General features: G+C 36.8%; 1 protein-coding gene across 1 annotated transcript in view; it reads right to left on the bottom strand.

Annotated features, from left to right (window-relative positions):
- alkbh8 (alkB homolog 8, tRNA methyltransferase) overlaps positions 1-26,800 on the bottom strand; it is a 74,775-nt gene that overhangs the window by 23,033 nt on the left and 24,942 nt on the right. Inside the window, exons 5-6 of the mRNA XM_028800397.2 lie at positions 25,300-25,404; positions 19,360-19,430 (exon numbers count right to left, since the gene is read on the bottom strand). Coding sequence (XP_028656230.2) covers positions 19,360-19,430; positions 25,300-25,404 — 176 coding nt within the window. The remainder of the gene's footprint in view (positions 1-19,359; positions 19,431-25,299; positions 25,405-26,800) is intronic.

The raw sequence follows: 26,800 nt of genomic DNA, 5'->3' as shown, positions 1-26,800 counted from the left end.
AAAACTCCTTGGTGGCAGGGCCCCGGGGGTGGATGAGATACGCCCAGAGTTCCTCAAGGCTCTGGATGTTGTAGGACTGTCTTGGCTGACACGCCTCTGCAACATCGCATGGACATCAGGGACAGTGCCTCTGGATTGGCAGACCGGGGTGGTGGTCCCCCTCTTTAAGAAGGGGGATCGGAGGGTGTGTTCCAACTACAGAGGGATCACACTCCTCAGCCTCCCTGGAAAAGTCTATTCAGGGGTCCTGGAGAGGAGGGTCCGTCGGATAGTCGAGCCTCGGATTCAGGAGGAACAGTGTGGTTTTCGTCCTGGTCGCGGAACAGTGGACCAGCTCTATACCCTTAGCAGGGTCCTGGAGGGTGCATGGGAGTTTGCCCAACCAGTCTACATGTGTTTCGTGGACTTGGAAAAGGCATTCGACCGTGTCCCTCGGGGAATCCTGTGGGGGGTACTCCGAGAGTATGGGGTACCGGCCCCCCTGATAAGGGCTGTTCAGTCCCTGTACGATCAGTGCCAGAGCTTGGTCCGCATTGCCAGCAGTAAGTCGAACCCGTTTCCAGTGAGAGTTGGACTCCGCCAGGGCTGCCCTTTGTCACCGATTCTGTTCATAACTTTTATGGGCAGAATTTCTAGGCGCAGCCAGGGTGTTGAGGGGGTCCGGTTTGGTGGGCTCAGGATTGGGTCACTGCTTTTTGCAGATGATGTTGTCCTGTTTGCTTCATCAGGCCGTGATCTTCAGCTCTCTCTGGATCGGTTCGCAGCCGAGTGTGTAATGCAGTAATGCGGGCTCTGCATCGGTCTGTCGTGGTGAAAAAGGAGCTGAGCCGCAAGGCGAAGCTCTCAATTTACCAGTCGATCTATGTTCCTACCCTCACCTATGGTCATGAGCTATGGGTAGTGACCGAAAGAACGAGATCGCGAATACAAGCGGCTGAAATGAGTTTCCTCCGCAGGGTGTCTGGGCTTTCCCTTAAAGATAGGGTGAGAAGCTCAGTCATCCGGGAGGGGCTCAGAGTAGAGCCGCTGCTCCTCCGCATCGAGAGGAGTCAGATGAGGTGGCTCGGGCATCTGATCAGGATGCCTCCTGGACGCCTCCCTGGTGAGGTGTTCCAAGCACGTCCAACCGGGAGGAGGCCCCGGGGAAGACCCAGGACACGCTGGAGGGACTATGTCTCTCGACTGGCCTGGGAACGCCTTGGGATTCTCCCGGAAGAGCTAGAAGAAGTGGCCGGGGAGAGGGAAGTCTGGGCATCTCTGCTCAAGCTGCTGCCCCCGCGACCCGACCTTGGATAAGCGGGAGACAATGGATGGATGGATGGATGGAGATTTCGGGTATGGGATTTGGGGAATCCCTGTTCTAAGTAAGCAGATGCGTATGTACAATACATTTAAACCATTTCAGGTGGTGAGGTTGGGGGTCGTCCCCTTCCAAATTACATAGGTACCAATGTACATTACAATTGAGCAGCTCCTGTGGGAACTACTAAGTTTAAAGGTACGTTTTCTGTCCACCTTGTCTTTGATCTGTGAAGAACAGATAGTGACTCTCTTTCCCTGCCTTTTTGCTTCTAATAAAGTGACACCAACACTCACAGTCACAGTGGCTGGCATCCTCCCTGGAACTTTATAGCACTTACTATCCATTGAGCTTTGCACCTTCCTTGAGCTTTGCTGGACTTTCTCTTTCCATTTCATACATGACTGTAGACAGCAAATGTGATTATGTCTGGTTTTTCCTGTCCAGGACACCACCTCTTTTTCAGTCTTCGACCACCGAGTTGGCAAGTGCTGCTAGTGCTGCATCTTTTGTTTGCATAAAGCCCTCATCAGCGCTGCACAGAGCATGTAAGTTAGCAGAATTTTAATAAATATTGATATTAAAATTTAGGGACAAGTAAAATAAAAAAAACTTGTGTTGGATAATTTTGTTTCTATATTGACACCAAGTTTCAACCCAATTCGTTAAGGTATTTTTGAGATTTTAGAGTATTTAGTATTTCTGTTGGGGGGGGGGGGGGGGTGGATGTGGGGATTAACCCTAAATATTGATATATCAAAATGTCCTTTCTTAAAAGATACTGCATCTATTGGCCTAGATATACAATTCTGACAAATTTCAGCTTTTTGACTGAAAAGGAAATAGTGTTTCTGTTGAAAAGGAAGGGAGTGAGTCAGTCTGTCAACTTTGAATTTTACATACAGTATTAGATTTATTATTATAATAATAATAATAATAAGTTACATTTATTGAGCGCCTTTCACTCCATTACAGTTTTATTTTTCTCTTTTCTTCATTATTTAATTACTTATCTGCTGAAGGGGAAATGATCTTATATTGTACAATTTCCTGTTCATTTTACAGAATTCATTATGGTATACTACAAAAATGGATTTACAGTATAGTGCACCAAACCAGCTTCGATTAAGTTTTGTTAGGACAAGGACTATATATAGTTGTCCTAAAGATTCCTGATCAACCAAGATGACTCTGCTTTCTGATTTATGTTGCATTGAAATACAACTTTTTTAAGCAAGCAGGGGTACCTCATTGAATATTTCCGTGTTTGGTTTTCCACATACACACTTTTAAGATTTTTTTTTCTTGTTGCTATTTCATTAGTTTCACTTTTATTTTAGAACTTCTATAAAAACAATATTGGGAATCTTTGGAGTCCCAATATGCTGAATCTTTTAAATAAGATCAGTGAGACGTGTTCGATATTGGTTGTAAGTAGGGCGTGTCTTGCAAGAATCTCATGTTCTACGTCATCGCAAGACGGTCCTGGGTGTGTCTCTTGGCACAAAGTCTCAAGTTTAAGGTCTCCGCGAGATGTTCCGTGGCCATTCTCTTTTATCTTGCGGGTCTTTTAAGTGTCTTCCGTGATCTTAACATGAAGATCACGTCTCGTCTCCCGTCTTTCTCTCCCGGGATTTTTTTTTTATAATAGAGAGATGAAGCCATTCTGTTTATTCAAGAAAAATAACAGTTGCTTAAATTTCAGTACATTACACAATCATATGACCTCAACTGACCATCTACTTGGATTTCGAAATGCTTCAAAGATGTGACTCACACAACTACAGTAATTCCCCTTTAATTTCTGAGGGTGTGACATCTTCTATAGTCTATAATATTTTTTTTTTGTTTTTTTTTTTATTTACCTTGACTAAATTATCAGAGCATTAATACATAACATTACACGTTTCACTGTTAAGATACAGTATTCCTGGAATGAGGGGTCAGACTTTAAAAACCCACTACTGCTGCATCATCAGTATATTAAAAATGTTACTGTACTCTGAAAATTAAAATTTTCTGTTCACTTTTTCCATATCTTCTTTCACCAAATTTTATTTTGTGCTTTTCTTTTAGCATCTTTTTTGATGCTATTTAGAGTTCAATGAGGAAAAAAGGTTATCTGAACCAGAGAATTGTTATTTTTATTTAGAAAAACAAAGATCTGCAATAAATTATCAAAACGGAAAGTAACAAAAACAAGTTACTGAATCTAAAAAAATCATACTTGCAAAGTGTTTTTATTCTAAAGAAAGATTGTATATTTAATGATGGCAAAGTTAGTGAAAGTTTTCTTTACAATGTGAGCATAAGAGAGTCAATTTATTAGTTTAGAATGTGAAGTAGCTTGGGTCTAGTAAATTTACACTTTTCCCAATACACAGAGGAATTTTGGAAAAAGAACACATATTCTTGTCATATTACTTAACAGGGTTCTGCACATCCATCTTCTCTAAGCCAATTACTTCTAGAGTGGTGCAACGAAGTGAAGCGAGACATGACACAGTGTGTCAAGTTTTAACGGAAACCAACACTCATCAATATTATTCCGATTAAGTTTGGCAGTTCACTACATTTCTTTGAAGTATCTAATAAAAAGAAAAAATAAGGATCCTTTGTATAAATGAAACAAAAGCTCTAATTCTGTCATTGACTAATCTTTAAAATGCCAGCTTCCCTTTCCTAATGCCTCCATTTAAACAACACCAAATATTAATACTGAGCAACTGTTTTAGTTTTATTGTATTCAAGTGAATTAATTCACAATATCAATTAAGCAAAAATGTCATAATAAAGGAAGTGGTGTTCCAAATAACATACTTTGGCTGGGATTTTGCAGTGAAATCAAATTACCTGTACAATCTGACAGCTTGCATTGGGATGGAGATGGGAGAGAGCTTAGCCCAACATTGCACATTGAACACATGCTACCACAGAGGAAATTCCTAAATGAAGACAAGTGGTGCCATGAACCAGACTCATTCTGTGGGGTCAGGTGAAATACACTATTAAGAGTCTGGCAGTTTGTAGGAGTGTGGAGCTTAGAGGGAGATGCTCTGTGCAGGTTATTATCTATCCTATTCCCAAGGAAATGGGAGATCTCCTATTGTTGTCTGTGATGCAAACCAGTTCTTTGTGACTTTATCGCCAAAAGGTTACTCATTTGCAGTTCAGAAGTAGCACCTGGCCAGTAACCACCAAAGAGCAAAACCTTAGATTGAGACCAATGGTTCAGTGACCCACATTCACTTTCTTAGGAAATGGGTTAGTACATACAGTAACTGTGCGGCAGTATACGTAGGAGCTGGAGTCAGGGAGAGTGCTCTTTCACACATATAGAAGCCTGCAACTTGTCATAATAAGATGGGCTTCTTTGCATCTCTGTAATCCAAAGGTTGCTGGTGACACTTGGCAGATAGCCATCAAACAATGAATGCAAGAAACATTCATTCACACATCCACACAAACACACAGCCAATTTGGAATCACTAATCAACCCAGTACATAACGGGGAGTAGGAGGAAATCTGAAATACCCTGAGAAGCTTCAAGCAGACAAACGGAAAACATGCAAACACCTCATGGACAATATTCAGGATTCAAACCCAGTGAAGCAACAGCACTAACCAATGTACTAAGATGTTGCCAAAACATTTGTTTAACTTAAAACTGACTAATGAGCTAAACTGCTAATTGAAATGGTGCTTTTCTTCAGTTTTCTACCCACTATATCTGCAATGAATCCTATTTTTGTTTACTTCTTACCTTCATTTACTTATAAAAAGTAAGCTTTATTATACTTTATTTATTATACTTTGAGTGAAAACCTGTCTTACTTGTGGAAACCAAGTATGTGCTAAAAGATTTTTATGCTTACTTTAACAAAAATGCAGAATACAAAAAATAATTTAAACAAAACTCACAAATTCTTAAATTTACTTTTTTATTAATTTTAAAATTAAACTTTTTTTTAATTACTTTACTACCAAAACGCTATAGCTTAGTTTGCATGTATCAAGTGATTTTATGGCTTTTACACATCACATCAACAAAGGAAAGAATGATACCATCTGGACTGAGCACTCTTGTTGAGTAAAAGTTCAGAGGCATTAGGTTACTCTCAATGGATTTTGGTTTTATGAATTACTCACAAATATTTTATACTTGAAAACTGGTTGGTGGTGTTAATATACATCCAAATATATCCATCGAAAAAACAAGAACAAGACAACTGTTTTTAAAAATTGGGCACCTATGAGATCTATATTATATAGATTCTATCTATCTATCCATCTATATAGATAACTTGTTGATAAATAAAAATCAAATTCTAATGTATTTTTACTTGCATATTGCAGTAAATGTCCAATTTGCATATCAGTCAGTCTAGAATAGCCTTAACTATGTAGTTGATATTCTTATTTGGAACATCTGTCTTCTCCATTTCAATATCTGCTCAATCAGTTGCAGGCAGAAGGAGATCAAGGACGTGGAATTCAAGGGGAGAATAAGTGCCAAGGCTGGTTCTTAGCATTAGAAATGACTGCCTGAATATACCAGGAACAGCAAGCCAGTTGATCTGAGAATCTGACAACCAACATACAGCTGGTATTTGTCCTTTGATTGGAAAATGGCTATTAATATAAGCTGGAGAATGGTGAGACTTGTATAGACAAGCACATACTCATACACTCACTGAGCAAATTATTACAAACACCTGTACACCTGCTTATTTATGCAATTATCTAATCAGCCAATCATTTGACAGCCGCACAATGCATAAAGTCATACAGATATATGTCAGGAGTTTCAGTTCATGTTCATATCAAACACCAGAAAAATGTGATCTCTGGAATTTTAACTGTGGCAGGATTGTTGGCAGGCTGCAAATACTCAGGCTAAGTATTTATGTTATTATTGCATTTTCACTCACAGCAGTCTCTAAAGGTTACTAAGAATGTTGCAGAAAAACAAAAAACTTCCAGTGAGCAGCAGTTCTGCAGATTGAAACACCTTGTTGATGAGATAGGTCTGAGGAGAATGGCCAGACTGTTTTGAGCTGGCAGAAAGGCTACAGTAACGCAGATAACCACTCTGTACAGCTGTGTTGAGCAGAAAAGCATCTCAGAATGCACAACATGTTGAACCTTGAGGTGGATGGGCTGCAACAACAGAAGAACATGTTGGGTTCCACTCCTGTCAGACAAGAACAGAAAGCTGAGGCTGCAGTGAGCACAGGCTCACCAAAACCAGACAGATGGAGAGTGGAAAACCATAGCCTGGTCTGTTGAACCTCAATTTCTCTTGAAGCAAACTGATTGAAAGGTCAGAATTTGGTGCCAGCAGCATGAATCCATGCACCCAACCTGCCTTGTGTAAATAGTTCAGGCAGGTCATGGGGGTGTAATTATGTGGGGCATGATTTCTTGGTACACTTTGGGCCCATTAACCCCAATCAATCATTGTTTGAATACCACAACTTATTGGAGTATTGTTGCTGACCAGGTACTGTATATCCCTTCACAGCCATAATTTACTCATTTTGTAATGGCTAGTTCCACCATGATAATGCACTATTGTCACAAAGCAAAAGTCATTTCAAACTGGTTTCACGAACATGAAAATGTGTTCAGAGTTTTTCAGTGGCCCGCAAGAGTCACTGAATCTTAATACAATAGAACACCTTTTGGGTGTAGTAGGACAGGAGAATGAATGCATGTCTATCTGAAAATCTGCAGACATGGCACAGAACCTTAAAGGAATGACTCCAACATTTTGCCAAGGCTCTACCCAGTATTAGCATAGTTTTCCTGATAATCTGCTCATTAAGAGCATGACAGCTGAGCACAGCAGTAGTGCCAAAAAAGGCAAGTAGCACTTATCAAGGATGGGGGTATGACAGCCAACAATTAAATGGAGTTCAACTCCTGTCAACTAAAAACAAGATGTGGTTATAGTGAGGTAAGGAACATAAACACTAGACAATGGAGAACTTTGCTGCTGATTCACAACTGCTGGATATCGACAATGCAGAATGTTAGGGATGATTTAATGGCATGTGGTGTGTTTTAGTGGCACCTATTGGCTCCCTTTATACAAGCAGAGGCAATAATTAATTGCAATTGAATAGCAATTGATATTGCACTCCCTCATGACAGCAGAATAGCCATCTGCAAATGGGCTTTTCCAGCAGGAGAAAGCTCTATGTCATAAGGTTAAGAAAAGTTCTGGAGAAGCTCCAAGAATACAGAAAATTAATTAGCTTGATGCAGTTGCCTTCCCAGTCCCCCAGATACCCAATTTGAAGCCAATTACATATCTAAGTGATGAGAAAGAATGACCTATTCATTTGCCAAGATCCACAAGCAACTAATTTACAAGATTTATGGAACATGCTGCTATAAATATGCCAAATGATTCTTATGCCATATTTCTGACAAATTCTTGAGTCCATACCCAAACAAATTCAGGCTGTTAAAAAAAGAAACGGGGTGAAAAAGTCAGTATTGGGTAGGAGTTACTAATAAATGGGACAGTTAGTATATTTTCAGCAGGAGGGCATCCCACACAACAAGCAAAAAACCTGCAGCGGCAGTAGCAATATTTCATATACAGATTACAATGAAATTCTTACTTGCATGTACATTTACAAGCAATATGCCACCACTGTGCAGAGCTTTGACAAACAAGCATACACTGAAATACAGAACTTTATTTTCTTGGATAGAAAACACAAATCAGTTTATATGACATTCTCTTTACTCATGTGCAGTTACGTATGCTCCCATAACCTGAATCCTTTTGCAAAAGGACACAGTCACTATATCATGCTGCTGCTCTCTATCTATATTACGAGCACAGAAAAAAAAAAACTCATCACTTGCACCTTTCACAGTACTAGATGAACAAGACTAGGTCTTTACACATTTCTTTGGTTTATTTTTAACATAATTACAGTAGCAAATGCATGGCAAAATGGTACCCTCATTTTTAAGAACATAAAATCATTAATGTATAAATAATATGGACATGCTTATATAAGTTCTACAAAAAGCAGTAGCTGCACTCCTTAAATAATAGTCTCTCTTGAACACACAATTTAATGAAGCAGGGTAGAAGCATTGAGAATATCTATGGTTCTCTGCTGCATCCATGAATGCAGGCAGAATGTCCCTGGTAATCATAATCAATAATGGTAAGAGTAAAAATAAAAAGCAACCAAGATTGCATGTAAAAATTACAGATACAATTAATCTTTTAAACTTAAAAAATAAACTAAAATAAAAAATGTAAACCATTCTACATATCAAATTTTACTGCAAAAACTGATCCTTGGGGTAGCCTCAGCAGTTAATAAATTACTGCTTCAATAATGGCTAGCACCATTAAAAATATAACATTTTGAGTCATATTCTTATCATCATAATTTGAGTCAAAGCAGTTATATTATTTTTTTTGCTTAGCTAATGCTTTTATTCAAAGCATTACCAAGCTGCATTATTAAAATATATTGTATACATGCATCTGAATTTAGTGTTTTTCTGTTTCATAAAGCAGGCTACTCTTTAAATACCAAGTTATTCAAATAACCTAGTACATATTTAACATTTAATTGTTCAAATCAGAAACATATTGGTCTATAACCCCTGGATACAAGATGAACAGCATCCTACATTGAAACAGCATGAGGCAATAGTCAGAAATGGGACAATGTTCTGGGCCAGAAACTGATTACATTACATTACAAGAAGAACCAAAGCATCCTAAGTCTACTAAGTATAAAACAATAGCATTCTCATTGCTGCACATGACTTAGACAGGTCAGCTGAAAAACATATGGGCAATATAAGGCAGACTAGCATGTATTTTCCTATTACAGGATCCTAACCAATGTGAACCATGGAATTGAGATCTTGGCAATACAATTAACACCTTCTGTGACTATGTGACTTAAGTAATAAATGAACCAACATACAGCAGAACATTTTTTTTTGTGAATATTTCATTAATTCCCCTGTTGTTCAACTGAGTCAAAATATAGTCAGGATTCCTCTTGATTGCTCTTTTTCTGGCACTAAATGGTGAATTAGTAAAAATTTCAAATGCAAAAGAAACTAAATGCCAAGGGAAGATTTAAAAATATCACTATCAGAATAACAAATGATTTTTAATTAACTAAGGACTCATAAGCAGCTGAGGTAGGCAGCTGAATCACTGCAGAATCTATTACTCTCTTGAAAGTTAAACAGACATATTTTAAATAATTCTTCATGCATATTACCTTTATTTCCCCTAAATTCTTCATTAGGAAATATTTAATAAACAGTATAGTAATTAACAGATTTTGACAATCATGCATAAGACCATCAAAGATGGTGCTTAACTTTCCAAGTAACTAGCATTCTCTCACACACTGTCAAAGTAAACATTGTGAAAGGAGAATGAAAGAACACATCAGTTTTTAATACGATTATTATGTTTGCTAACCAGTACTAAAAAGTCTCCACATGGAACTATAGTTTGTCAAGCAGTCATAAGTTTCAGACTTATCTGTATGTACCTGTACATTATTCCCTGTCCTAGAATGCCTAATGTATTTTATCTCTCTGTTCTTTGCTGTTAGACTTTTCAAATAAAGTACTAAATCAGAAATTTCCAGAAAGACTTCCAATACATAATTAAAGGAAATGTCTAGAAGTTATTTATGGTTAATTTTAAATGTCTTGTTTGCTGTCAAATACCTTACAACAATCATTGTCCTAAATACAAATGGATAACAATGTGCATTTTAAACAATGAGCAGTTTTTGAATTTCATGTGGTAGAGAAGTAATCAGAAAACATTTGTAGGTGGTTAAAAATATAGAAGAAATATCACATGCACAAGCAAAGTGAGTTTTTCCCTAAGTTTTAATGTAAACAGGACATGGGGAATGAGATCGAGGTTACACAGTGGCTTACTCAATTCTCCTTCCACCCTCAGACAGGAAGACCTCGAATGGTCAAAGGATACTTAATGCAATCAAAACACCAACTCAGCGCCCATCTTTGCCATGTTCTTCCAAAATATAAAACTGCAACAGGAACAGGAATTCTTCCGCAATTGGAAGAACTAAGTGGATAAGACTAGTGAGCTTTGTTGGGCTGAATGGCCTGTTCTCCTTTAAATTTTTTCTAATGTTCTATTATCAGGAAGAACTCACCTTTTTTAAGCAAACACAGACATGAGTCATGACAATGTTAACTCCACCTTAATAATTATTTTCAAGACCAACCAAACCTTACACCTAACATTAAACGGGTAGCCTGTGGTGCTTCAGCTCTTCTGATGTGCTGTCTGTATTCTGTTGTGGAATTTACAGGAGACAACGCTGTTGATAAAATCACTGTCAGTCACTGGGCTTCCCAAATTGCAGTTTCTGAGAAACAGAAGAACTTACTAATTTGCCTCTCTTTTGCTGTATACTTCAGTCACTCTGGCACTGCTTCAACATACTGATCAAAAAGGACACACTGAGTAACTAAGCTCTTGGGTGTCCAAGGCAAGTATGCTTAACATTAATGATGCCTCAAGATGCACAAAAATGCATGAAAAATTAATTCCATAAAGCCTAATGGTTGATAACAAAACTGTGTGGCAAAACATGTACTTATTTGTTCTCCAATTATGAAGCTGAGAATAAAAGCTTTTTGTCACAGATTTCAACTGGGGAAAAACGTCTGTCTATCATTTTGGATTACAGGCCAAAAGACAGGCAGTGGAATGGCATCATAGTTTGATATTACCCTTTTAGCAGAAAAATTCTTTGCTAGTTTTTGTGCTGCAGAAAGGGCAATTATGGTAGAAATTATGCTGGATGGACAAACTATGAACTCACATTTGTACATTCAAACTCTTAAAAGGCTGCATAAGCATTTAAGGAGAGTTTGAGCTCAAAATTGTGTTGCTGAAATCTACATTCACCACAACAATGGATGACCACACACATTTGAAAGCACATGACATACAAGAACTACTAAACTCACCCTAAAGCCCAGATTCTGCTGTCTCAGATTTCCAACTGTTTGGATTAAGCCTTAAAACATACTTTCCCTGGAAAAAAGTTTGGAAGTGACTACAGGCTACTAAGGAGGAAATGTCTAAGGAAATGTCATACAAGAAGGGGATACATGCTCTTGTTTCTCACTAGCACAAGACTGTTGAGGGTAAAGGAAATTTTTTATTTGAAAATAGGAAACATGTAGTTTATTCTTAGGATGCCTAGATATAAAAGTTCAAATCAATTCTATAGTAAATTACTAGCAATAAAAAAAAAACAAAAAAAACTGTGCTGCAAATCCTACTGGGCCTTGCACCTCTATATTCATTTGTGTGTGAACTTCGTTTTCATTTTATTGGGAGGCTTACGTTGAAGTGAAGGAAAGATGAGGTGTAAAATGGTAGTGTCATAATGTAGTTTCGGTCAGTAACAAAGTATGCACCGAATAAACAGTCAAATATCACAGTCGACATAACTGGTCACATTGAAGAACTGAAGACTTGAAGATAAGCCTAAGACTAAAACTCTGCCAGGAACATGAATTCCTTGCTATTGTTGTGGAGGGATATAGTAGTTGTGGCAGCCATTGTTTAGATTGAGCACAGACAGACACAAGCAAAATAATATAAGGATTTATGAAATAAAGAATATTTCAAATTGGTTTTCATTTAAATTTATTTACAGTTTTCAGCTGTCCATTCATATGTTTGTTAAACCTGGTGATTTAAATTTAGAGCTGCAGGAAGCCACAGTTTGCAGCAAACCAAATATAAAAGCATAAACTGCTTATAACAGAAATGTTTAATGCTTGAGACACAGTCAGTAATAGTATTCTTTGGAAGCATTTCCATTTAAAAATTTGATTAAAAAAGCATAAACTGAATGACATGATGCCCATTTTGCAGCCTAATACATAAAAATAGTGACTCACAAATAGAAACCAAGATTAAACATATCTTAAAAAGGCAATAAGTCAACAAAGTACAGCTTATCCAGATAACCATACACTCAGCATCTTACTTTATTTTAAAATGAATGAACAGAGGACATTACTTTTCCCTGCTATATGAAAGTCTATGAAATTGAGGATGAAAGTGAAAAAATGTATTTTATTGTTTATACATAGAATATAGAAGGATAAAATGAAGTATCTAACATTTGATTTCCCATGAGGTTTAGCCTTTTGAAATTGAGAGGAAGGAAATATTTTTACAGGCTCAGATAGAATAGAAAGAGTTTTGTTTTGCTGCCTTAACAAGTAAAATATGAAATGGGGCAAACTAAATTCTAACCTTTCTAGAAACAATCTGTGCTTTCCTGAGTGACAGTTTTGTGTATTTTCTCCTCCTAATAACAGCCCTCACCAATAAATAAAAGTAAAACTAAAAATAAAAACTAAATAATATAAATAATAATATTGGTAGGGAGTGGAGGTGTTTCTTGTACCAGCTTCCCAGCAGATCTAAAGTATGATAAACTATTCTAAAAAAATCCCAGATGATTACTACCACCTACCTGGAAAGGGGTCTCTCTTTGATCTGCCTTTCCCAAGGTTTCTCCCATTTTTCCCCAAAGGGTTTTTTTGGGAGTTTTTCCCTGTCTTCTTAGAGAGTCAAGGCTAGGGGCTGTCAAGAGGCAGGGCCTGTTAAACCCCATTACGGTACTTCTTGTGTGATACAAAAATAAATTGTATTGTGTTGTATTGTACTAGGTGTTGGGTAAGCCAGTAACACCACAATACATTATCAAAAAACTTGGCTAATGATGCAATAACATCATAATTTTTTGTACTGGTCTATAATATATGTATTGCAATTAAATTCAATTCTGAAGTATAATGCAGTTTACTATTCTATTTACATTAGATGGATGTTAAAAGAATATTCCTTCCTAAAATTATGTTTTTTTTTTGTTACCCCATATACTGTAATTTGTGGTGGCGGCCAAAAAAATTTTTTAATCTAATGTTTTCAATGAGAAAGTACATGATACAGGAAAGGTGCTTTCCCACATACTGTGCTTTTGACTTGAGAATCCACTTCTCCCCCTCTGTCTTGTTTATCTTGTACACCAAGTTTCCCAAAAGTAAGTATTAATAGTATTTTAGCAAAAAATGTATCTATTTAGCACATTATGACCATACAAATACATGACAGACATGTGGGTTACCAGTCACATGAGAATTTTTTGTTTCTTCATGGAAATTGTTCACATTGTTTGCCATTGTCCAGCTTTAGTCACCATTGGGTCCCTTTCAATCATAATCTTTGTCGCGTACTTTTATGAGATTAAACACTTTTCTTGGCCACCACCACAAACTACATGAAATAATTCAAATTTGAAAAAATATTTTTGGTTGGAGTATTCTTTTGAACCTAAGATCATCTCCCTATTGATAAAAATATGTCATTAAGAACCATCTTCAGTGTAAAGAAGAACAAGGAGCCCTGGAAGTGATGGTGTGGCTCGCACAGAGCCCTGATCTCAACATCATTGAGTGTGATTTGAGGCAGCCAACATCCACAGAAGATCTGTGGTTATTTCTCCAAGATGTTTGGAACAACCTACCTGCTGAGTTCCTTCAAAAACTGTGTGCAAGTGTACCTAGATGAATTGATGCTGTTTTGAATGCAAAGGGTGGTCACACCAAAATTGATCTGATTTAGATTTCTCTTCTGTATATTCACTTTGCATTGTTAACTGATAAAAATAAACACTTCTATTTGTATACGCATTCTTAGTTTACAGCATTTTTTCACACCTGCCTAAAACTTTTGCTCATTACTGTACATAGGGGTAAAGTATGTAGGTTTACAGTTGTTGGTACAGAAAAAGACATGCAGGTTATAATTAATACAATAGCTTTATTAACTTTATTAATTCAAAAGAATATCACAATGGCACAGTGCACTTGGGTATAATCTCATAAGTGCTCAAATCCTACAGCCAGCCTACATTATTTACACATTTTTCTAGTCTGCTTGCTACACTCAAGCATACTTTAGCACAGAAAACAAATAAGAAGAAAACCAAAACAAATAAATAATATGATAATATACATATACTAGGGGGTTCCCCCCTGCTCACTTCACTCGCGAACCACTTCGCATCTCTGCCATTCGTGTTGTGAAGAGGGGGGCTGAACGCACCCCAAGGAGACGTGGGCACTCCTCCCAAACCCCCTCTTAAACTGTGATACAATGGGAAACAAATAGTTGTTTTTTTTTTTACCTCCTCTTTGCTCGATCAGCTGCTGGCTTGCTGCTGCTGCTGCCGCGCGATCTGCATCTTGTGCGGCGCATTAAACATTTAAAAGCCTGTGCAGCAGCTGTCCTACTCTTTGTGTTTCATTTCCAGCCCTGGGCGTGGTTAAATCTTTTGGCAAAAAGTCCCGTCTCACGAGATGCGAGTTCTTGATATTTTTCAGTTTATAACTTAAAAACAGAATAAGAATCTGAAAATCTAACATCATCATCTAACATCACGTTAAAGTTCGATTAATTCTGAAAAGAATGATACCAAACATGTATATGTAGGTTTTAAAGGGTGACAAAAAAGTGACATAAAAGTATATATATAAACCCTTGACACATATTTTTAGGAAATCACTTTGCACTGGGACAATTATGAACTACTGGAAAATGCAAGTATCATCCTGTTATATAAAAAGGATGACTGGGAAGATCCAAGTAACTATAGGCCAGTAAGCTTAACATGCATCACAGATAAACTAATGGAAGCAATTATAAAGAAAAGACAGAGCATCACATACGAAGAAAAGGAGTTTTACTGAACAGCCAGCCTGGGTTCAGACAAGCGAAGCTGTGTTTTGCGATTGAAAAAAAGATACTATAAAAGTGGTACATATGACATTAGTTATCTTGACTTTCTGAAAGCATTTCTGGTGCCACATGAGAGGTTAGCCATCAAATTAAAAAATGTTGGAGTACGGAGTGTAGTGTGTAGAACTGTGCAAAACTAACTAAAACACAAGAAGCAGAAGATTATGGAGTAAGGAACCCTATCAGAAATGGGTGAAGTTAAGATTAGTGTCCCTCAGGAGTTATGCTAAGGCTTTACAGCACACTGGTGAGGCCTCATCTGGAGTACTGAGTACAGTTTTGGTGTCCATTCTACAAAAATGACACAGAAGCTCCTAGAAATTGGCCGATTACAGAACTACAGGGGAAGGGTTACAAGGAAAAATTAAAAGAGTCGAGCCTTTTCAGTTTAAGAAAAAGGAGATTAAGAAGTGATATGATTGAAATGTGTAAAATTATGAAAGAATTTAGTACAGTGGATTGAGACTGTTATTTTAAAATGAGTTCAACAAGGACACAGAGACGCAGTTGGAAACTTGTTAAGGGTAAATATTGCACAGCATTAGGAAGTTTTTCTTCACATAGAGAACCACAGGTACATGAAATAAGTTACCAAGTAAAGTGGTTGACTGTAGGACTTTAGTGAATTTTAAGAATAGACTTGATGTAATTTTGAAAGAATTAAGTTGACTGGCAAGTTTGCTGCCCTAAATTACCTGTTCTTGTCTAAATGTTCTACTGCAATGTACAAGGGGAAGTCAAAAAGTAAAGGGACATTTGAGAAAAGGGGCATTTATTCTAATGATAGAAATGTGAAACATACCTTATTTTTCTACATAACCTCCCTGGACTTCAATGCACTTTTCCCAACGTTTCACAAGTTTTTTGATTCCGTCGGAAAAAAAGTTTTTCGGTTGCATCTGCAACCAATTTTGCACCGCATCAATGACTTCTTCATCACTTGCAAATCTTCTTCCCCTTAGCGCTTCCTTTAATGGTCCAAACATATGAAAATCGCTTGGAGCCAGGTCTGGACTGTATCCATTCTCCATTCGTAGATCTTGCTTCACAATAAACAGATGTCACCATACTGTGCTTGCATTCAACGAATAATATCCGCAGGTTTAACACCTTCCGCAAACAAAAAAGCGAATCACTGCCCTCATTTCCTCCTTGGTGCAGATCGACAATGGAGCTGTCATGTTTAACGGTCTGCTACACTCCAATGAATAACGCGGGAATAAGAGTTACACGTTGTATAGAAGTGTTGGCGACTACACTCATTCAGCGCTGGATACGAGCAGTGTTACCAAACTCTGAAAAGAGTAATTAAAAAAATCCCTTTACTTTTTGACTTCCCCTCGTATACTGTAATGTATGTACCAGTAAAATGCACTGTATTTTTAATTCCAACAGATGGCACTTTTCAAACTTTAGCACAGCTGCTAAAAAAAAAAAATTGCAGTTGGCTTTTTTAAAATTATTAGATTTGCATAATTCATTTATAGTGTTGCTAAATATTATTCGATTTTCCTTCATTAAATTATAACATGATTTGTTTTTTTTATTTGTTGCCGTCATTTGTCTGTCTGTTTGTAGTCTCAATAATATAGTTCTAAAGAGGGACAAATAACAACTCTTGCTTACAGTCATTCCAACTAAAGTATCATCAGTCTCATCATACTTTTAGAAGTTAGCCAATGGAGGGCTTAATTAGTACTTGAATGTGAGAATTCCTATGAATACTGAGTGCTGTAAGAGTTCCCTTTTTGTGCTTGCACAAAATCTTTTCTCATCTTCCTCTAGTTGAGTTCAAAAGCAGTCTGGCATTTAATGTTTGCTTTGTGCATTTTGACAGCTTTTTCTGGTGTTGAGGAAGGGTGGCTAAGAGCAATGCTAGTACTTCTTTGGCACCATATTACTAAACTATGTATTTATAGACAACCAGCAGAGGTACCAACTACATTTTGGAACAAATGAGAAATATTTGTGAAATTTTCAGGGAGCAGGTTCAACTGTGTGGATTTGCATACCAGATATAACCACACTTAAACACATATTTAGCTTTATATACAAGGAGCAGGATATTACGACCAATGCATTAATTCTAAATAAGGACTTTAGCATCAGTCTAATAATACCTTATTATAAAAATGCTAATAAAATGAAAATTGTACTAATCTAGCTGATAATTAATGAAGACAAACCAAAATAATCGCCACTTGAGATGAACAGGAACAATAGGACTCCAGTAATTTTGCGAAGATGTGAAATTCAGGCTGCAGTGAAGGATAATCCCAAGGGTGGTCAAAGAAAAGGATGGATGTAATTGGCAGAACTGAATTTTTTTGTCTATCTATTAATCCACTGCCTGAGCTAGTTTCATTCAACCATTGGGTCTCAGGTGGCTGAAGACTTTGCCATAAGCAATCAAACATGGAGCACTAGATAACTGCAGAACATACTGAATCATAAATATCCACACTAATTCAGAACGGGCCACTATAGCATCATCAATTACCCTGGAATGCATGTTTTGGAATGTGGGAGAACATGCAATCTCCAAACAGACACTGCACTGACATAAGAGCCGTGATATGTCCTAATACAGGAAACAAGTGGAATAGACAGTATACTTACTGGCAGATAAAGTAAAATAAAACAAAATATATGCTGTATAGTATTGTGACACAAACACTGAAAATGGGAAACATTCAACAAAATCATATTCTTCCAAAAACTAAAAAATATCATATTGTATTACTACACACAATAGATATCAACATTATTTGTTTTTTATCGCCAACAAGAAAAAAAATTTGTTTGTGTACTGCTCAAACATATCAACTAAAGGTAACTCATTTCAAGAGGATCCTGGTGCAAGTTTTTGAGCTTATCGCACAGGTATTTAACATCTGAACCAAAGACTGTCAAGAGCTCTGCAAAGTATATTGGAAATTAATGCGGTACCGAATTTAAGTTATAGTCTAAAATTGATTGTTTTGAGTCCAGCTGATAAAATACTAATAATTCAGTCAGATCTGGTGACATCTGTATCACTAACATTCTTGTAGGAGGTGATGGCAACAGGTCTGCCTTATGTATTTAAAATATTTTTAAACTCCTTGAAACCAATACATACTCAATGCATTCATCACTCAGGTCTGTTAGCATTTAAATGAAATATTTTGACAGTATTTCTAATTGGTCTGATTAAAAATTATAACTTAGCAAAAAATTATATTTATATGTTTCTAAAAAGTTATAATAAGGAAACCCTGTACTTGAGGATAATGGCAGCCACTTTAAGAGAAACACTGAAAAGAGGCTAAAATTGTAAATGCTTATAATACAAAATTAAAAATTAATCAAGTTAAAAAAGTCTCCTGGAGTCCCAATCAATGTGGCCAACCCCAACCAACTACTGCTTTTAGGATGACACACAAAAATATTATTTTACTACAATGCAACAACAATTAAACTGATTTTCAAGTGATAAACTGCTTTTAAAAATAAAAACATTAGTACTGGGAAAATTCACCAGCATAATCTAAATGCAAACTCAAAAAGGGTTCAATCAAAATATTTCTGTCATGATAGCTAAAACAAAAAAAAAACAAGCTGGCATTTAATTTCAATATTTTGAGCTAACTGAAATGGAAATCAAAGAAAACACTGTACAGTTATCAACTAGCAAAAGCTCATCTAAGGCAGACGATGCTAACAAATGCTTATAATAACATAATAGAAAGAGGAGCAGAAAAAAGTCTCCAACTTTCAAACACAAGAGCTAAAACTTTTAAAAGACAGTTTATTAAAAACATAAACTAAGATGTTCTTAAACCAGAGAAGAGGATTTGTTTCCTCCAGAAAATTCCTCTATCTTGCTAGACACTATTAGAAGTACTTTCTTGTGACAACCAAGTCAGAAGAACCAGGGTATAGGTATACAACTAAGAAGATTAAACTTACAGGCTGTTGTCTGGAACCAAAGGAATGTTGTGTACTATTCTGAATCCTCTGTTTTTTGCTCGATTGTTATGCTCTTATGCAATATTTGCCAAATGAATTACACAAAAGTCATTATATCCCACACCCCCAAGTTTCATTTGAAGCTCAGATGAATAAGAAGCTCCGGCTGAAGGGTTTTAAGCGCTACAAAACCCACACTCAGTCACAGCATGAAAAAATTACACCTACCTTTGCTCCAAGACTCAAAGAAATAATAACATCTTCAAAGGCAGAGTGGGTGTCAATATGTGGAGGTATTCCTATTGGGGCAAGAGCAAAAGATTTTTGACATGGTACATTTACAAAATTATATTCATTTATCTGATATGTCTCAGTTTACACAAAAATTCTCCATCACTAATATTTTCATTTAAAACTGGCATGGACAAAAGGGGGGACAAAATAGTTCCTGAAACTAAAATGTAGATGCATATTAGGTTTCAGGGCTTTTATACCAATTGAACAACGTTGTAGGGAAATTTGAGAAAATCATATTTCTGGTAAGAGCAAATTGCTCAGTTTTGGCAGCAGTAGGTGGCTTAATCTTGTAAATGTTGAAAAGAAACTCACTGGTTTTCCTATTCAGCTATCATACTACAAAAGGGGAGTTCTTTTACATAGTTAACACAATAATCAGTTGAATACAATTACAGTATGAGCTGGATATAACACAATCACCGGAGGGTTTAGAGAGTTTGTTAAAATCACACACTGTGGGAACATGCAAGCAGTCCTATTGTGCTTTACACAACAAGATCGGCCTCTCCTCCTCATTCATTGGTCAAGAGTTTTATCTTCAATTCAAAAACATAGTATTATGGAAATGCATTTTCCTGTTTAAGATGTGCGCTGACAATTCTGGAAGTATCCATTTAACAGTATTTTGCCAAGAAATATATGTGTTTTGCACACTTTAAGTATGTAGCTGGATAATTGACATGTGGATTAATGAAGGATTATATTTTCCATGAACATTTTTGCCATCATTTTCAGTTGTAAAATTATATCATAAACATTTTCCTCTCCATTCTGCATGAAAACATGAGATTCAAAATTTTCTCACCTATCACTATAAACTACATGGGGTAAGTAACATATAAAAATATATAATTATTGGATGGACTATTCCTTTAAGGTAGGCAAGTAAGTCAGCCACCCCACCAGAGATATAGGATAACCTATTGTTCAGTTAGTCTCTAACAGATGCATGGATTTAATATTTCCCCCCCTGGTTTATGCTGTTGTTTCAAGTACCTGCTCCTTTGTCTGTTGTGTTTTGTTTCAATAACTCCCTTTCTTTTAAATAAATTGGTTTCATTTGGAGACTTGGGTTCGCTTCCCAGGTCCTCCCTGCATGAAGTTTGCATGTTCTCCCCGTGTCTGCGTGGGTTTCCTCTGGGCGCTCCGGTTTCCTCCCACAGTCCAAAGACATGCAGGTTAGGTGGACTGGCATTTCTGAATTGGCCCTAGTGTGGGCTTGGTGTGTGGGTGTGTTTGTGTGTGTCCTGTGGTGGGTTGGCACCCTGCCCGGGATTGGTTCCTCCCTTGTGCCCTGTGTTGGCTGGGATTGGCTCCAGCAGACCCCCCGTGACCCTGTGTTCAGATTCAGCGGGTTGGTAAATGGATGGATGGATGGGTTTCATTTGGATTTGGGGGTTTGCTCAAGACCATCTAATTCAGGTTACATTTTATAAATAATGTAGATAAAAATGGAAGTAACAAGTTAATTAAGTTTGCAGGTACCACTGTAGCTGAAGTAGCGCGGAAATGTAGTGATTAGCATCACTACACAATGTATCCAGCATCTTGTGTTCAAATCCCGTACCAAATTACTGCCCGTATGACAATTTTTTGTTTTTGTCTACACATACTCTGGTTTTCCTCACACATCCTAAAGACATAAAGTTTATGTTAACTGACAATTTCAATTTGGCATTTCTCTGAGAGGGGGTATAGCTGTGTGTGCTGTGGTCTTGTACCCAGTACTGCAGAAATAGGTTCCATCTCCCTGTGACCCTGAACTTCATTAAGAGGGATTGAAAAATGAGATGAAATTTAAGTAGGTGTAATGACATAGTTTTAAAGCAGGCAAAATCATAATAGACAGACCTGGACAGAGTTCATATGCAAATACTGAATGTAGCAAGTTAAGTTTAATACAAATAATATTATGCACATACAAAGTAAAAACATTATGACATGGTTTTGCAGATAGAATATAAATATACACAGGACTAGGGCAATTCTGCTTAAATTAATTCAGATTTTTTTTTAAAATGCATTTTGGAACATTGCTTAATTTTAAATTAAATAGTTCTAGACTAGGGAATCCCAGCCTAATGAAATTAAGGACTAATCACTTTATGTTTTTGAAGCCTGATTAAACTAACCATATGCACATGTTGCTTATCTGAGGATGCTTTGAAAAGCCAGTGTGTGTCACTAAGAACATAAATATTGTGTGGAACTGGAATAAGATCTGTAACACTACATGATGGGAATAAATGTCTTTCTGTGACATAAATAAGACATAAACAATATATACAGAATTACTAATATGATTTCTATATTGAACTAGTGGTACTATTGAATTAAAAAATGAAAACTTCTGGTGTGAGTATAACCGGTTGTATAACTGTTGTTCAGGTCTAACTGGATGAAGATAGGGCGTGAAGAATATGTTTTTTTGTATACCAAATGTCACTAAGTGAATACTTGAGTCATGAGCTGACAGGCAACAATGTAAAATTCCTTAGTGAGAGAGATTTACTGGAACTCAAAAGTATCTGTTATTGAGGGATACTTTATGAGAAATCTATCAATACTGCCAATCACTGTATGGAAGTTCCCATTTTCATAAAACTCTACCTTGTAGCTGGCCTTGGTAGCAGCACTGGATACATGATATAATTGCCTTTCATTTTATATGTAACATTGCAAAGTTTGCAGATCATTCTTTATAGAGTATCTCCTGTTTCACAATGAAAGGTTCCAGATGACAAAAATTTCAAGGCTATCAATACTTGTAAGAAAGGGGGGATAGGCCAGCCTCTAACAAAGTCAGATGAAAGCCTTGGTTCAGGCAAATTAATAATGTCAGCTGGATTTTTTTGTACATACAGAAACATTTACAAAAACTGATTTAATTAAAATCATTGAGTGGGTTACCTCTGCCTTTAACCAACCTTCTGTCTGATCTTGGTGCTAATCATTCAGGTTCATTTAAATATTCCAGGTAATTCACTGTTAAGGTAAACCTGCATGAACATCCACTTAAATAAAGAGTAACCTGCCTTCATTATTTAGTGTTAACTGTACACAAAAAAAATAGATTTGTTAAATTCAAAATTAGGGATAATCTTAGACTGTTTTAAATTGCAACATAGAAAGGTCAAGTCCAGACTAAAAGTGATTAAATCAGTGTCACATTATGCAACTTCTAGTCGTGGGGTATGTCAGATTTGATGATTGTAGTCACTGATCTTGTCACTGGACCATTTCAGTTTAAATGACTGAAAATCACCATATTTACTGACTGAGTGCCAACTTTCTAGTACAGTTGTGCTCATACATTTTTGGTGTCAGCCAACAATGTGCTAACAGCTTTACAGGTACAGCAAGTTCAGCTGCAGCCTCTGCTCTTTTCTTCTTTTTCCATTCTGTTTTAGTATGTAAAACACAACACATCAGAAAGACAAGCCTTTTTTCTGTTTGCAAGGTTCAAAACAAGCATGTTTCTTATTCCTCATTGCTACATTCTATGCACTGTACTTCCATATGAGCATTAAGTGGTTGTCAGCTCTCATGTACACAGAGCCTGTCCCTATGACTAAAGACAAAATAAGTCATGGGCTAGTTGGAGTGAGTTGCTGGATACATCACATTACACAAATGGCATTACAAAAGTGTGCGGCCAACTGCCTCTGACAACTGAAAATTGCCGGAAATGTCAAGTAATGCGATATTGGCTTTAGTCTAAGGTTAAGTTTAATCTGTGTCTGCAAATTAACCCCATATCTAACTACACAATGGTGGATATGAAAGTACTCCTTAAACAATTGCTAAAAACTGCTGGTGTCTTTGTAGAAGTCTCTCCTACCACTGGGTTGTTACAATATATTTAGGAAAAATGTGAAATCACCAAAAAGATTAGTTCTAAAATAGTAAAACACACAAAATAAGCATTAACACAATAAAAATGTATAATAAGAAATGGAATGTGAAACGAGAGGCGAATGGATCGCTCCTCTTGCCTGCTTACCTACCATTTCAAACTTTGTCCTGCAAGCCATAGTCATGTACACAAACACCTTGTCATGGCCCAGAAATTAACAACACTTTGAATTTTCTCCGAATATTCTTCTACCTAAGAAACAAGATAATGCTACCTAACAAATATTCTTGGATATAATGCCTCTAGATTGAAGGAATCGCATGTTTAGCCAGTGACACTTGATCAATAATTTCTTTGGCACTTCTCCCATCTAGTAGGTCATATTCTGGCCATACTGCAATTTACAAAAATGTTCTGCAGATACTTTTATAGTCCAAGAACGAATCTTTAGGATGCTTTGAAGTACCACTTCAATAATATTCCAAGGAGACTGACAACTGAAGAAATTATGTATTTTTTGTTTTAAGCTATTTTATGTTTAGTGAACATATAATTTATGACACAACAATAAGATGATGTCAGTTTATTATATATTAAATGGAATTAAATTGCATATGAAACTAGTTGATTACCCCATGGCTTCGCTCACTGAGTGCAAGGGAAAAAAATAAAATGTAGTCCATAAGTTATTAAACAGTAAAACATTAACATTTAAGAAGTAAAGATACATTGAGCTCTACTGGAGTGGTTTCGGGTAAACTACATTTTAAAGGCGCTATAACACAACAGGTAAGTAGTAGATCCCTTGTGACAGGCGCTACATGACCGCTGTGGTATAGAAATTACATTTTCTATGTGATTGTCCAAATTTTTGCCTGACAACCTTGCACTACATGTCTGTGATTTACTTGTTAAAATAATTAATCACAAAAGCAACCTTGAATGTTGTGGGGTTTTACTGACCTGAACTTACCTTAAGGGACAGTAAGTAGTTGTGCAGGGCAATTTACAAACAGAGTCCTGCTTCGATGGCGACGATTACACTCATTCACAAAGATTTCCATTCTCCCAGGAGCCGATGGGGGACTTGAAGTGTCACAAACAGTGCGAGAAGAGAGGACGCTGCCCGAAACTGCGAAGCTCTCGTCTCGGCAGAGCAGCCCGACATTCCGCGCCTCCCAGTGTCCACTTTGTTCTCACGACCCCTCACAGCTGAAGGAGGTCTCGTCTTCACATTGTTTACAGCTTGGCGCAGTTAAAAAGTAGAATGACACAAAGCTGTTTTCCTCATCTCTTCTACTATCAAGTACTGCCAACTAAAAAAAAGTTACAATGTGGCAGTTTCAGCGACAGTCACGTGGACGAATAAATAAAACTTCTCTGTCAGAATGCGCCTGGCGGCGGACGGCTCAGCGCTGTAGTCCAGACAGGAGAGGGCGACGCGGGGCGCACACAAATAATAACAATTTGTAAAGACGATATAAAAATGGTGTCCACAAACGAAGTGATTAGTTCCTGTATTATAATATGTTCTGTGGTCATAGGTAATTTCCATATCGTGTGGTCATACGTAATTTCCATTTCATACATAATTTCCATATCACGTGGTCATACGTAATTTCCGTTTCAAATGCGAAAATAATTTTATATATATAGATTTACATTTCAGGTAAATTCATCTACAAGGCAGTCATTATAGAAAAGACTATGCATGATTAAATAAAAACTAACCTTAAACCAAAGGGAACTGGAAATAAATTTTTAAATACAGTTTCTAAGCTAATCTCCACATTTTTAAAAACAAATTAGATATGGACACCAGTACAGATATATAAATTATCCAATGTCAAATACAGTGTGTGTGTGTGTGTGTGTGTGTTTTTTAAGCAGTGACTTATTAAAAACCATACTAAAGCATCCTGCATGTTAGGTTGGCATAATTGATTATAAAAGCTGCCCCCTTCTTTAAAAAAAATAAATAAAAAATAAAAACGCATTTAAAAAAGTAATCTTACCTTGGCCAGGTTCATATTGATTTATTGTAAGCTGATCTGGTTTACTTTTCAGATACCCAATTTTCATACATTCATCTATCACATCATCACAGATTATGGGAAGACCTGCCAAAGAGTAATTAATCTCCATGTCATCATTTTCATAATAAAAGTTCCTGATTTAAAAATGTTTAAAAATTCTTTGATTTTTGGAAAATATAAGTGGAATGAGTTGTAAAATATAAAACAAAAACATAAAATGTTTGTAAGCAAAACACTGTTTACAATTATAGTCATGTTCAAAACTTCAACTAACACCAGTGCTGTGTATGAAAATGATAACCCACACAAGGAAAACAAACATCTTTTGTGGTGTGAACAAATTTATCTTCATTGCTGATAAACAGTATTTCAGAGGATTGACATAAAAAAGCAATAATGGTGGCTACTACAAGCAAACACTTACACAGAGAAACATGATTTTTGTTATTTTAATAGTTTAATAGCAGGTAACAGTAATAGCAAGTTTTAAGGCAGCAAAAGATGTCTGGCTAAATAAACTACAGTGAAATAAAAGATGCAAATTATTAGGGTGTTAATTCTTTGTGTATGGCCCTCTAATTACAAGTTAGTAGCAGAAGGATGACCAGCACCTACAAACAGTATCAAAAGGATAATGATGAGAATTAACACTCAGAAAAAATTGTTTAAAAGAGATCAAGTATGCATACAGGTGCTGGTCATAAAATTAGAATATCATGACAAAGTTGATTTATTTCAGTAATTCCATTCAAAAAGTGAAAATTGTATATTAGATTCATTCATTACACACAGACTGATGTATTTCAAATGTTTATTTCTTTTAATGTTGATGATTATAACTGACAACTAATGAAAGTCCCAAATTCAGTATCTCGGAAAATTAGAATATCAATTAAGACCAATGCAAAAAAAGGATTTTTAGAAATGTTGGCCAACTGAAAGGTATGAACATGAAAAGTATGAGCACGTACAGCACTCAATATTTAGTTGGGGCTCCTTTGGCCTGGGTTACTGCAGCAATGCGGCGTGGCATGGAGTCGATCAGTCTGTGGCACTGCTCAGGTATTATGAGAGCCCATGTTGCTCTGATAGTGGCCTTCAGCTCTTCTGAATTGTTGGGTCTGGCATATTGCATCTTCCTCTTCACAATACCCCATAGATTTTCTATGGGGTTAAGGTCAGGCGAGTTTGCGGGCCAATCAAGAACAGGGATACCATGGTCCTTAAACCAGGTACTGGTAGTTTTGGCACTGTGTGTAGGTGCCAGGTCCTGTTGGAAAATGAAATCTGCATCTCCATAAAGTTCATCAGCAGCAGGAAGTATGAAGTGCTCTAAAACTTCCTGGTAGACGGCTGCGTTGACCTTGGAACTTAGAAAACACAATGGACCAACACCAGCAGATGACATGGCACCCCAAAGCATCACTGACTGTGGAAACTTTACACTGGACCTCACGCAACGTGGATTCTGTGCCTTTCC

Source organism: Erpetoichthys calabaricus, chromosome 4 (assembly GCF_900747795.2).
Source record: "Erpetoichthys calabaricus chromosome 4, fErpCal1.3, whole genome shotgun sequence".
Lineage (NCBI taxonomy): Eukaryota > Metazoa > Chordata > Cladistia > Polypteriformes > Polypteridae > Erpetoichthys > Erpetoichthys calabaricus.
Note: the sequence above shows the minus strand (reverse complement) of the source record. Positions and strands in the feature narration are given on the sequence as shown.